The sequence below is a fragment of the Papaver somniferum genome, chromosome 7, assembly GCF_003573695.1.
Source record: "Papaver somniferum cultivar HN1 chromosome 7, ASM357369v1, whole genome shotgun sequence".
NCBI classification, from domain to species: domain Eukaryota; kingdom Viridiplantae; phylum Streptophyta; class Magnoliopsida; order Ranunculales; family Papaveraceae; genus Papaver; species Papaver somniferum.
This window is the reverse complement of record NC_039364.1, coordinates 195068301-195082761: the sequence shown is the minus strand read 5'-3', so window position 1 is coordinate 195082761 and position 14461 is coordinate 195068301. Positions and strand designations below refer to the sequence as shown.

The following is a 14461-nucleotide window of genomic DNA, read 5'->3' as shown; positions in this document are numbered from 1 at the left end:
ATACATATATAGGATATGTAGGTTCTATGTGGAGTCATTTGTGTTGGCTTTATTTTCTTTTTATAAATTTTAACTAACACAAATCCATTGGAGATAGTATCTAATTTTTCCATCCGTGTATCCATTGGATACAAATCCGTTGGATGTGGATTGGATATGGATCCCAAATTCGAAATCCATAATGTATTGGATTGGATGCGGATGGGGTAAAAACCGGCCCATGCCCGCCCCTACCCTTAATCCATAAAAATTAAGTATGATAGAAAATAGTTAAAAACGAAATGATAATCTTATTTACTTATTTAATTTTCAGTCGTGATAAACCTGCCGAAATTCAGCACCGTGATGTGCACCGAGAGGGGATCGGACGGTCTCAATGTCACCCTCTCTGCATTGGAATAGGGATGGGACATAAATGGACTCCATCCCTCTCTCACACGGTACCAGTTCGGTGGTGATATCTCGGTACATCAATCATTTTCGTTTAATTTTTGATGAAAAAGTAAAATATACTGTAGTACTAAAGCTAATTCAAATGGTAGATCAGGTTAGTAATTTCTAAAGCATATCTCTCGATATTTTAAGGATAATTTTAATTCTCTTTTTAAAAGTAAAAACAACAATTCAAGGAGAAAATACCTTATGACTAGCATGCCACCTAAATCCATGCCACCTAAATCCAAGTATTCCTACCCGGTTACCCCTTGGTCCCCGACCCAAAAAAGTGGAACACAGGTAAATAAAGGAAACTGAGCCAAGAAAAAGACCCTAGTAAAACTTTGCCTCTCCCCACAATCACGAACCATGCGATTCAACTATTTCTTCCCCATTTTCCAACTTTTCTTCCTGGATAACACCTTCATCTTCAAAATTCTTGACTACTTTTTTCTTTTCTTTAGTTACTACCAATCTTTTCTTCATTTCTCGAACCACATTTCTCATACCCATGTCTATATCTTCATCACAGCCCATCAAAATTTCAGCAACATCAGCTGGTGTCACCTTAACAACCCTTAACAACTCCTCCACCTGTTTCATAGTCTCATGTTCTTCAACTAACAAATAATTCCTCGCTAAAATCCTAAACGAATAATAATCACAAAACGATAGATTAATATGTTTATCCATTCGACCTGGCCTTAATAATGCAGCATCAAGCTTCTCTTTATGATTCGTTGTAAAAATGATCAATCTTTCACCACCGCAAGAAGACCACAGCCCATCAATAAAATTTAAAACCCCGGATAAACTCACACTATTGCCCATACTCAAGTAACTACCTTTCTTATCCTTTTTCACGTTAAGCTTCAATTCATCATCATCCGTGTTCATATCCTTCTTCTTCCGATCGGAAAGATCCACCGAACAATCGATATCTTCGACGACGATTACCGACTTATTGGTAGTGGATATCAGTAGCTTTCTTAGTTGTGAATTGTCTGAAACAGATGATAATTCCAAGTCGTAGATATCAAACTCCAAGAAATTTGCAATGGATGCAATCAAACTAGTCTTTCCTGTAATAGCAATTTAAGCACAAATTAGTCTCAAATTCTATCATAATAATACCAATTTATGTACAAATTTGTCAATTTTTTTATCTAAATCGAAAAGATTAGTTAAATTAAACATACCTGTTCCTGGTGGACCATAAAGAAGATACCCTCTTTTCCATGCCCTGCCAACTCTAGTATAATAATCTCTCCTGCTAATAAATTTCTCCAAATCACCTTTAATCTCTGCTTTAAGAACTGGACTGATCGCGATCGTATCGAACGTCGACGGATGATTAAACGGCACAGACGACCAAAGTCGGCCGTGATCATCAACTGACCGGTTTGTGAATAAATTCCTTTCTCTGTTTTTGAACTTTATCACTTCAGCTTCTTTCACGACATGAGGTAAATACTCCGACCGAATTAATTCCTTGTAATCGTTGTGGAAACAAAGCTTAAAATATTTCTTATCATCATCAGAACCCGAATACTCATCACTTGTTTTCTTTTCGATATGAAAAGACCAATTTATTCTACACCCTTTAAAGACATCTTCAAATGCTTGATCTGTATTCATTGTGAAAGCAAATTCTTTGGAGTTTTTCGGTTTTGAAACTTTGAGATCTTTAGCTGAAAAGAAACATTTAGATCCTAAGTAAGTTCGAACTGAATCGTAAAGATCATTACTGTAAGAATCATCATACTCTTCAATTGACATGGAAATGGTTTTTGGTTGTAAGTATGTGAGTATGGTTTTGAAAAATCTTTGTAATACTAGGTTTGCTTCTGGTGGTAAGAAATCTCTTAAGGCAGTTCTAATAAACATAAGGGTTGCAAGTAATGAACCTATTGACTTCCAATCCAACAGAATCTCCATTTCTCCCTACTTCTTTGTGTATTACCTATAGTGGCTAGTACTAGTGTTTCAGTGTTCTTGATCTGTGAGAAAAAACACCAAGGAGAGAAAGAGATTTTGAAGTTGGATTGAACACTTTAAAAATAAAGAGACGGTTTTTGTTGAAATCAGGGCTTCATTTCAGGCATGTGATTTAGTTTTGTAACTGGAGCTTGTTCAGTGGGAGTATATAATTGATTCAGAGAGAGAACAGGGAAGTGATGTGGTTTAAGGAAATTAAGAATAATAATACTTCATCATCAAGTAAAGAGAAAAAGACTCGATATTGTTTGTGGTCGGTTTGAGCTTTTGGCCTTTAGGACTTGGCCAAAAAGTTTCCTTTTAGGATTGCAGCAAAGGCTCATCCAACTAGTCGCATCTGGTTTGCGTGGGACTCAATCAATAGAATCTTTTGTGGTTTCTTGGATGTTACATACTGGCCTTATTTCTCAATGGTAGGCTGATTATCCACATAGGATGATTCATGTTGTAATAAGCAGTAATACATTTTCGCTTTAGACGCTAATTTTCGTTTAGTGCTCTTTCCGGAGGTCAGCTTATGATGCCCCCCTCTTTTATTTATTTTTTATTCTTTGATTTAATACACTGTCCTCACTGGATCTTGCTTGGAAGAAATATAAAAAGTTATTTCGGAGGTTGGAGGTTGGATTCACGTCGGTAAGTCGGTTGTGCTTTCGATCTACCAAAATACATCTAACGGCTGTGTGGCACTTACTGTCGAATTTCTTTCGAGGGCAAGTTCAATGGCACAGAATAATTTTTCAACCATCAAGTCCAAAAGTATAAGTCAAAGTCAATGGTATAAACAATACTGTAGAAGTCTTTGCGCGTTCTTTCCTAGATCATGGAGGAGGCTGCCTGGAACGATCCCAAGATTCCCAGCCGAAAGGTCACATCTCCGAGCAGTGGTACTCCGATTAAAAGTCATTTTCGAGATACCCTTAGTTACTAATAAGACAAACCTTTCCAGCAACCCATTATGCGTCTGTCATCTTACTATACGTACATCTTCTCCGGAATCTTTTTTATCGGCGTGCTCAATATTTTAAAACGCAGGGAATATATTCTGTACCTCTTAATTACCCCCTTATATCAGAAAGGCAAATCATTATTTAAGTGGATGTCCCTAAAAGGAAGAAACAAGACAAACCATTCCAGTCACTGAAGGTGCATGTGTCATCGTTAAGCATGAGAACAAAACCTAAGTGCTCATACCTACTTAACTCTTTCCACAAATTATTTTTCTTTTGAAAAGTAAAAGGATAACTGAAATGAAGTTCAACTTTCATCAGCAAGACGAGAGCTAGGGCTGCACAAACCCCACTCAACCCACCGATCCAACTCACACCCGCCTGAAATTATCCACATCCGACCCAACCCATCTAGGAGTGGGTCGATTATGGGTCACAACATCAACACCCATAGTATTGTGGGTCGACTATGGGTCAAAGCTTCCCTCACTCGACCCAACCCACCCACTCACCTAAATATTTCTTCGTTAATATTAACCCTTAGATTACCTATCCTAGATGAATCACAGCCGTTGAAGTAGTGATATATAATGCCTAAACCTAAATCGCTAACTTCACTTCAGTCTTCACTTCTTCAATCACTTCCTTGAATAGTCTTTTACCTTTTGAGCTTCGAACAATTGAACTCATTTCTTGTAATTTGTATGCACTTTGCAACTTTGCACCAACTTCTTACTTCTCTGGATTATAATTATCATTTGTTTACACTTGACTTGGGGTCAGTTTTTTAATTGTCATCTGTAAGAGTCTTAGGTAAGTCTGTAACTTTTTTTTTTTGATGCAATGTAACTGTAATGTGTATTTTATGGTGGGTAACCCACCACCCACCCGACCTAACCCATTGTAATGTGGGTCGGGTGAAAACCGACCCATTGTTATGTTGGGTTGGTTGTGGGTGACAACTTCTGCTACCCACCATCAGTGGGTTGGGTGGTGGGTGAGGCCAAACCCGACCCAAACCGACCCATGTGCAGCCCTAATGAGAGCTAAGCAAAAAAGATGCAAAGTTATTCACCCTAATGTTCCGATCACTACACCAAAATCAGGATTTTGTAACAGTGCAACCTGTCACAGTTTATTTTTCAGTCACAGATACACTGTGATAAGTCCTGCAACTGTTATAACTGTTATTAAATTTTGTATTCGTGATAATAATTAGGAATATTAAATTTTTTTATTAATCACAATAATATTTGTTGACAATTTTACAGACAATTACAATTATAATTCAAAGTGGTGGTTCCACCCAAATATTTCACCACATCTGAAACAACCCCAAAATTATAACACTTTTAATTTTATTTGTCATTAATTTTCCCACGTTTGTACAAACTAATAATTATATTTCATTTCTATAAATCAAAATGTGGAAATTTCTGAGGAACCCATGTTTGGTTCCTCTCTCTTTTAGAAACCCATCATTAAGATGATATATATTTGTAGCCCAAAATACAAAATGTATAGTTGAAATTACTAGTTTTAGATAGAATTTAGGTTTTCATATTTATGTATGATTAAATTAACCTTTACATATTACGATTTATTAAAAAAACTAATTTCACTTATAATCAGTCAACCAAGTAGTTACGGGCGTTTTTTGTGGGCGTTTCACCTAAAAGTCTTGCCATTATTTACCGTAAGTCTTAACCTAAAGGTCCTCCTAATTTAACTCTCTTAAAGTCTTTCCACGTTTCACTCCCTCTCAAACTCTTTTTCCCCAGCAACCATTTAATTTCCTCTCTCTCTCTTTTGTCTCTCAGAATATTCTAGTTGTGATTTTCGATATTCATGATGGGGTTCTTTCTAAGAATTCAATTGAGTATTTATAGAGTGAAAAATCTGGCAAGGATTCCACCTTCTAAAAATTCATAAACAAGTTATGATTTTTGGATCTCGATTCATAAACAGACACAACGTGTCTTTGCATTGATCAGCCTTACGAATCGAAACCTTTCCGTTCATATTCCTAAGAAATGCTAGTTATATCCTCTCGGCTGTTTGTGTCTTTAACTTGTATGATTATAACATGAAATCATCCGAAAACAATCTTGAATGCAAACGGGACTAATCTGTTGCTGGCTTGTTTTATATTTTTTTTATCGACTTGTTGCTTGCTTGTCATACATTAGAAAAGGCATATCCATGCTAGACATCTATTTTCGTTGATTATCACTATAGATTTTATTAACTGATCTTGATTCATATTTTATTGTTAATCATAAATCTTCATTATACACAACTCAGAAGTGAAAATTCTAGTTTTTACACGTCATTATTGGATTTTCCAAAATCTCTCACTTTCCACGTCATTATTGGATTTTCCAAAATCTCTCACTTTCCAAAATCTCTCACTTTACACGTCATTATTGGATTTTCCAAAATCTCTCACTTGCCAAAATCTCCCATTGTAATAAATTAAGGGTCCGTTGTAATTGGTGATAAATGAGTTTTTCCTAGATCTTCCACGGTGATAAGTGGATTTTTCCTAAATTTTCCATGGTGATAATTGGGATTTCCTAGATATCACATTGTAATAGTCGATGGTCCATGAGAAAAAGGGATTTTCTTTCTAAATCTTCAATGACGATGATAATTATGTTTTTTCATAATCTTTCATGATAATAATTTTCGAATCCAAGCTAAAGAAAATTATGATTATCACTAAATTGTGAAAATTAGAACTTTAAAATCTTCAAAGACGGCGATAATTACAATTTGCACAAACAAATGAAAATTATAATTTTCACTAGAAACTAAAATTTTAATGACCGGTGATGACTTAGCATTTCATAAAACACCCAGGTTATAATTTTCACAGTGGAATGATCAAATCACGTGTTAAACAAAGACAAAAGCACGACCAAAAAAAAGAGTAATTTTAGGGGTAATTAAATATACAGTTATTAATAACGTCAAACTAAGCAAGGAAAAAAAAGGAAGGAAAAAAGGAGTGATTATAGGGATAATTAATGAGTAAATATGTGTTAAGCAAATGGAAATAATGAGTGATTTTAGGGACCATTACTCGTACGGTTATTAACAAAGTCAAACCAATAACGAAAAAAATCTTATTTTCGGGATTATTATTTATTAAATTTCAGGATTATTATTTATTAAAAATAGTGGTCAACTAATTTATTTAATTTGGTAAAAGGTTATTAAGGTAATTAAGTTTTATCTTTACAAATTTTGGGTTACAAATATTTATGTTTTAAATGATGGGACTTAAATATAGAAAAAAGCAAAAATAGGCTAGAGAAAAAGTTCCCCAAATCAAAATACGTTTTTCTTTTTAATTTTCTTGATATTAGAAAACAGGAGCAAGACCAAGTCAACAAGTACTTTATAGAAATTTGACTTTGACATATCTACTTCTTCCGAAGACGGTGAAAATTATTAGACTACCCTTATCGGTATAAGTGCACTAAAAATTCCGAAGATTGTGAAAATGATCAGACTACCCTTATCGGAAATAAGTAAAGTAAATATTACTGACTGTTAAAATGACCATATTACCCTTAATGGAGAAAAGTGCAACAAAATACTATGCAGACTGAGAAAATACCAGACTACCCTTATCAGAAATAAGTGAAGTAAATATTACAGACTGTGAAAATGACCATATTACCCTTAATGGAAATTAGTGCAATAAATACCATGGAAATTGTTAAAATGACCAGACTACCCTTATCGGAAATAAGTAAAGTAAATATTACAGACTGTGAAAATAACCATACAATAAGTAAAGAAAATATTACAGGCTGTGAAAATGACCATTTTACCCTTACTGGAAATAAGTGCAATAAATATTATGGAGATTGTGAAAATGATCAGACTACCCTTATTGGAAATAAGTGAAGGAAATATTACACATTTTGAAAACGACCATATTACCTTACTATGAAAATGACCATATTACCCTTACTAAAAATAAGTGCAATAAATATCATGGAGACTATGAAAATGACCAAACTACCCTTATCAGAAATAAGTAAAGTAAATATTACAGACTATGAAACTGACCACTTTACCCTTATTGGAAACATATGCAATAAATATCATGGAGATTGTGAAAATGATCAGACTATCCTTATTAAAAATAAGTAAAGTTAATATTTCAGACTGTGAAAATGATCATATTACCCTTATCAGAAATTAATGCAATAAACATCATGGATACTATAAAACGACCAAACTACCCTTATCAAAAATAAGTCAAGTAAATATTTTAGTCATTGGAAATGACAATTTTACCCTTACTGGAAATAAGGTTAATAAATGTTATGGAGACTGTGAAAATGACCAGACTATCCTTATCGGAAATAAGTAAAGTAAATATGACAAACTGTGGAAATGACCATATTACCCTTAGTGGAAATTAGTGCAATACTGTGAAAATGACCAGAGTACCCTTATTAAAAATAAGTAAAGTTAATATTTCAGACTGTGAAAATGACCATATTACCCTTACTAGAAATCATTGCAACAAATATTAGGGAGACTATAAAAAATGACTGAACTGCCCTTATAAAAAATAAGTAAAGTAAATATTATAGTCTGTGAAAATGACCATTTTACCTTATTGGAAATAAGTGCAATAAATGTTATGGAGACTGTGAAAATGACCAGACTACCCTTATCGGAAATAAGTAAAGTAAATATTATAAATTGTGAAAATGACCATATTACCCTTAATGGAAATTAGTGCAATAAATATTATGGAGACTGTGAAAATGACTGGAATATCCTTATCGTAAATAAGTAAAGTAAATATTACAGATTGTGAAAATGATCATTTTACCCTTATTGGAAATAAGTGCAGTAAATATTATGGAGACTGTGAAAATGACCATTTTCCCCCTTACTCTTTACTTCACCCTCTTTGCATAATAGGTTAAACCTATAGATTATAATCTACTACTTTTTACATAATGCTCCGAGAAGTCATACGTTATAGTAGAATACTACTAAATAATTCTCCTAATTTTTGTCACCAAATTTGGCAAAGGCGAAAATAGGGGACCGTAATGAATTTTACGAAAACGCTATCGAGACTAGAGAAGACATTTCAACTTTTATTTAGAGGATTTCACCAAGTAAACATAGCGTCTTCATGAATGAGAGATAAAGGTACACGTCATTTCCTACAATTCCATAGCCGCACTTCCCACAAAGATATATCAATTAAGCACAAGTTCAAATTGAGATCTCCCCATTTGATATCATTCCCAAAAGAACAAATCAAGCGACCTCTCTAACAACAAAAGAAGAATTTTCTTGGACATTAACAAATTTACTCGCAAGTTAAGAACAAAGTAGATTTGTATCCCAAATATTTTTCTCTCTTCTCTCCAGTTACAAACAAAGAAGTTAAAACAATGATCTTAATATTAGAGGCACCAAGATACATTACTTTTGCAGAAAAATAATTATCGACAAAATTTATTCTTTAAGCCAATTATGAACAAAGACGACATTTTTAGCGATATAATCCGACATAAGAATTATATCTTCACTTTCCATGTACAGACGTAGATATTAAAGTTCTCGATCTTATTCCCTTCCAGTTACGGTTTCGGGAGGAAAGGAGACAACTAGAGAACATCTTACGAAGTCCGTGAAATATATTCACAAAGTGTAATCGAGGGAAGATCAATATTACAATTCTCAAAACAGTTTACTCCTTTTTTAGTTATAAACACAAAGATTTAGGAGCTTAATCTATGAGAACATATGCGATCTCCATTATAATCAGAAATATAATAGCAAAAAACTGATCTCACAAAAATAAACAATAATACATAAGGGATATTTTGATTTTGGGTCCCAGTACTTTGTGATCAGAATTGTATTTGGGTCCTAGAAAGTTTGTTATTAGAGTTTGGGTCCCAGAACTTGAGTTGACCGTCATGACCATTTGGAAATTATTTTGTTTTAATTAGTTTTTTTTATTTAACGTCGTCACTGATGATTCAACGACGTGTTGACACGTTATCCAATTATAATTATCTATGTATTTATTTTACTCCACTTTATTTTGATATATATCTTCTTCACCATCTAAGTTATATTCTTCACCATCGCTCCACCACACCAGAATTACTGCCAGAATCAACAACTCCATCATAACCTTTGTGAAAAGTCAAATTAATAAATCTGTATGTTAACTCAAAAATAGAGGAACCTAGATTATCTTTTTAATCAATCCCTAAAACCCTTTTTTCAATCCGGTGAAAATTAAAGCTCTAAATCTTTATTGTAAGTTTTCCCCCTAGATATTTGTTTGAATAACATTTTGATATGTGAATTTTGTTTTATGTTCTGACTCACCACGAGATACAAGCCAACATTTGGATTTTTGCATGCCTCTTTCTTTTAAGATTTTATCATTAGGTCTAGGAAAGTTATCATAAAAGTCATTATTATGATGAAAGGAGATGAAGTTGGAACCTTTACCAGAGTTCGTTTAATTTTCCTTGGAGGTGCAAGATAACTTGTAGATGAGATCGTTCTACACGGATGTTATCATGTTCATGTTAGCTAGTTGAACAGTTTCCCAAGACGGTAGATCCTTGGAATCCATTTATAATTGATTGAGTACTATTAGAGGCCCAGGTCTTTGAAGATTTCTTAAAGGTTTTCTTGGGGTATTTTGTGCCAAAACACTAATTGCTATATGCTCGTTTATTAGTGGAGTGAGCTAAATTAATATTCTTGGTTGTTCTTGACCCAATTAAGGGGATTAAAATTTCGAATATCATTTTACACATTTCATAAAAAGAGACTCTTATCCGTAGATTCATATCATCACAAACAAATTTTTTTTTGGTCTAATGGTGTTTTGCTTCTCTGATACCATAGATGTCCAAGATCAACCTAGTCATATTCAAATCAAGAGAATTTGAATTTTTCCAAGCATGAAACTTGTTATCTATCTTTCAAGATACAAATTCTACAAGAACAAGTCTCTTAATTGATAATGAGAACTTCAAATATCTTGATTGATTATGTATTACTTGTGTAATCATCTATAATACAAAAGAGCATGGGTTTTTGAGGGTTCAAAGACAGATAACATTTTGGAGACAAATGAAAGACGTCAAATAATGGTCAAGATTGAAGCACAAACGGGTGTTTTTACTCACCTCTCTCCCATTCTAGGTCGTGCTTTCGCTTCTTAACTGAACCACTAGAGTTATTTTCATCATTCAATGCCAAAACCCGTTTTTCTTTTTCTACGCAATCAATTTGATCGTATCCAAGTTCATAGGTTACGCATAGATAAACGTATGAAAGCAAAACCTCACATGATCATTAAACAAAGTGTAATCCATGAAAAGGTTAATTGTCAGTTTCATTTGCTGCAATTTTCCTTCCATTCCCAGTGTAATCTTAATTGAATTAATCCGATGGTAAATCATTATTTGGCTCTCACGTCTACATAGGCGCAATGAATTCCTTCCTTCAATTCTTTCCATTTTTATCTTTATTCAGTAACTGCACAGCAACCTAAGAAACGATTCCAATTTTCGATCCCGTCTTCAACAAAAATAGACATTTCAATCGAGCAACGAAGATGAATAACCCTCTCATCATCTTCCTCTTATTTAATATTTTTCGACTATTACGCTCATCTCAGTTTTCAAAGGCTTCTCCATATATACTGTCACGTACATCCCATTGGAAAACAACATTCTTTCCACCTGGTTTACATGTAAGTTTTTCCAATTTTCTTATTTTTGATTTTGTGCAGTTCCTATTACATTTCCCTTTTATTTTTTGGGTTTCTTTCCTAATGCTTTTGGGTTGTTTTTTTTTGGATTCAATCATTTGTTCTTTATTTTTGTTGTAGGAAAAAGATACCTAAATTGAGTTCTTATGCAACAATCTTCACTTTTCTGAGTTAGCCTCAAGGTAAAAACATATGCATTGAAAGTGTTTGTTGAATTGTCTCAGTGAGAATTATAGGATTTCAATTTCGTGATTGGGTAGGAATGAAAAGTTTGAGATGATAGTTGTGTTCAGCTGCAAAACATTACTTTGAACTGAACTTTTTTTCTTCTTGGCTTTGTTGTAAAGTGGTAGATTCTTTGAAACATCATGCAGTTAGAAATATGGTGGATTATTTGGGTTATCGATAGATTGATAAAACATACATTTAGTCTTAGGACCATAGCCGTGGGTGTCCTGCATCAACATGGTATTTTTTGATTGCTCTTTATTATTTAGAAACTTCGAACCAGGGTATTTTGTATAAGTTGTCTTACAATATTAGAAGCTAATTTTGAAAATATTTGTATCTTAGGATGACACTAGCGTGTAGTGATGTACACTACAAATTAGCACAGAAACATCTCTGAATCTTTATGGATAGAGATTGGATTGGGGAGAACAGAAGTTTGGGAGAGAAAAGCAAATTTTTTATTATTCTTTTTCATACCTAGCTAAAACATCAGGATTATCCTTATAAGGATCGAATTACAACTCAATAAGTTACACATGCATCGCACGAGCTACAAAGACAGAAATACACTAATCCTACGGATAAAACTGCCCCAAGGCTAAAACATAAAAGAAGGGTAAATGGATGCCCCTTAACGACTGAGGTTTATGAAAAATCCCACCTCTTCAAATTTTCCTTGTCCTCAAGGATGGAAGTTGAAAAGAAACTTGGTTGTCGGTTCATTGTAGCTCCTTCACGAGTACTGTGGAAAAGGTCAGGTGAACATGACCTTGATAAACTTCAACACCCCTTGCCAAGAAAAGATGGAACCGATCACCTGAATTGCTGGTATCAAGCTTGGTTGTAGTCCTTAAAAAACAGTCAATGCTCTACCTTTCAACGTAAGAGGACTTTCTCTACTAGCAGTTGAGGAGTAAACAAGCATCTTCATGTTTACTTCTTTGTAAATGATATGCATGTTGAGTTGTAATTGTAGGCAATTCTCCACTACTAAAACAGAAATCTCCACCTTCCAACCTTTTCTTGGGCAGACACTATTTCCATGTAGCTCCGGATTTCCACCTTCTTCAATTGCCACCTGACTGTAACTCCCCATATATTTTGATCCTTCGAACCTGAGTATCACCATCATGGGGTGACATCCAAAAGATGAATTGAAGCTTGCGAATGCATTGAGTTCTTGTAATATTCTTACCAAGTAATGCCCTGTAACTTGAACTGTTGGACATCTGTTGTGGAGATCTCAAGCTGCTTCAAGGATGGAATTTATCAAGAAAATATTTAGCTACCATCACAAGATACCTGTCCAGATTCACAACTGAAGGCTGGGTATGAAAAGGCCTTCTATCTTCACAACTGAAGGCTGGGTAGTTACTAGTAATGACACCACTTGCAGATACATTATTTCCCAATGTCACTCTTGAACCTGTGTAGGCTGGGTAAAAAACCAGAGAACAATACACCTTCATCGCACATTCTTTCTTGGAAATAGCAGACAAAATCTTAATAAGGAAGTTCCCCACAAGGCCATTGTGTGAGATAGATATATTCATTTTCCTTATCAGTCCAGCTATACGATAGTGATGACTTGTGATGATTTGTAAAGTAGTATTAGCTACCATGGTGAATATTTCTAGCCAAAACCTTTTAAGAAGTATACAATCTTTGATGTACTGAGTTTATGCAGGAAATCCATGTAATGTAGTAGGAATAATTATCCTTACCCCTTGCATACTTTGTATCATAGCCCTGGAATTGAGAGCCTCATCTTACCCTTGTTTTGTTGATCCATCAGGTGTGAAGGTCTGCGGTTGCTTAAAAACATGTCCGGTAGTCCCAGCAAAATATCTAGCTGCCACTACAAGGTACTTGTTATAGCTCATTCTTCCTATAACCCAGTACAACTGTCGCCACTCTTGACTTGAGAAGGACTCGAAATCTCCAGCAAAATTTGAGTTATGTAACCCGAGGCTGTGCTTATCAAGGTAGTTGTTCTTGCACCTCCACAAGTATACAGCTAAGAGAGAATTTGGTACTAAAACTGAAGCAAACACTGGCGTAATACAACTTTCCCATAAGCTACATAATGCTGAATTGTACCATATTACCTTTAACTGGATCTTTGACTTGATGTCATGTTCCTTCTTCTCAACACTAACATCAAAATGCCAAGAACCCCGTACTTAAGATGATCTTCTTACTAAAAACAACATCCTTTAATTGCCATATCATCCTACCCACCGCTTTCTCAGGCTTCGTTTCTTGTATTAGCAAATCCAACACTTGATAGTGATGACGAGTAAGCACCATGAAAGGATATGGTAGAGAACGGACCTGGAGTCTAACAAAATCATCTTCTGGAGTTAAGAATCCCAGCCACTTGTGTGAGATTGTTTTTCCAGATAGTATATAGAATGCTTGGAAACAGTTAGGTTGTCATGTATATAATCCACAACAGCTTTTAGCTCTGTTAATCCTTCATACCATACAGTCATGCATTATCTTCTCATTCTCCATAGTTTTGAAAAGCATGAGTACCTCACAGTAATAGTAATACAAGTATTTTCCTCTTGTGGGTTTTATCTTCTCATACAATCCATTATCAAGCTTTAAGGAGAGATGAGTCACATGAAGTCTAGGGACAATGCATGGATCATTAACCTGCTGAGGAATTTCCTCAAGAAGCCTGCTGGTAACAAGATTGTCTCTATTTTAACAAACTCAAACACATTTGAATTTGTAAACATATGATCTAGACAGTACCGCAGCTCCATAATTAGTTCATATACAAAAGTTGTATTCCATTGAAGCATTAAATTCAACCCATTAAGAACAATCAAGCCAGAATTAAGTATGTAGAAACTGCAATTAGAGATGCTTCTATTGCAACAATAATACCTCTTGGTATCTTCAAACAACTTCCCTCGATCAAATAACATTCTAGCAAGAATCAGGCTATCACAGAAACATTTTCCACTTGTTGCCCACATATGAAATAGACTACCAACACTCATGCTTGTGCAGTTCAGTCGATTCTGACTTGTATTTGAAGTTG

At 34.5% G+C, this 14461-nt stretch overlaps 1 protein-coding gene across 1 annotated transcript; it reads right to left on the bottom strand.

Annotated features, from left to right (window-relative positions):
• Nucleotides 1-521: 521 nt before the first annotated feature.
• Nucleotides 522-2698, bottom strand: LOC113299308 (AAA-ATPase At3g50940-like). Its single transcript, XM_026548327.1, has 2 exons — nt 1635-2698; nt 522-1517 (listed from the first exon to the last, which is right to left on the bottom strand). The coding sequence occupies exons 1-2, from the start codon at nt 2371-2373 to the stop codon at nt 796-798; spliced, it is 1461 nt and encodes a 486-aa protein (XP_026404112.1). The 5' UTR covers nt 2374-2698; the 3' UTR covers nt 522-795.
• Between the last annotated feature and the right edge of the window lie 11763 nt (nt 2699-14461).

Excerpts from the sequence above, each read along its gene's own strand:
- LOC113299308 (XM_026548327.1), bottom strand. The coding sequence starts at position 2,373 with ATGGAGATTCTGTTGGATTGGAAGTCAATAGGTTCATTACTTGCAACC. Across the intron at positions 1,518-1,634 it reads TTATGGTCCACCAGGAACAG|GAAAGACTAGTTTGATTGCA; the intron begins GTATGTTTAATT and ends TTGCTATTACAG.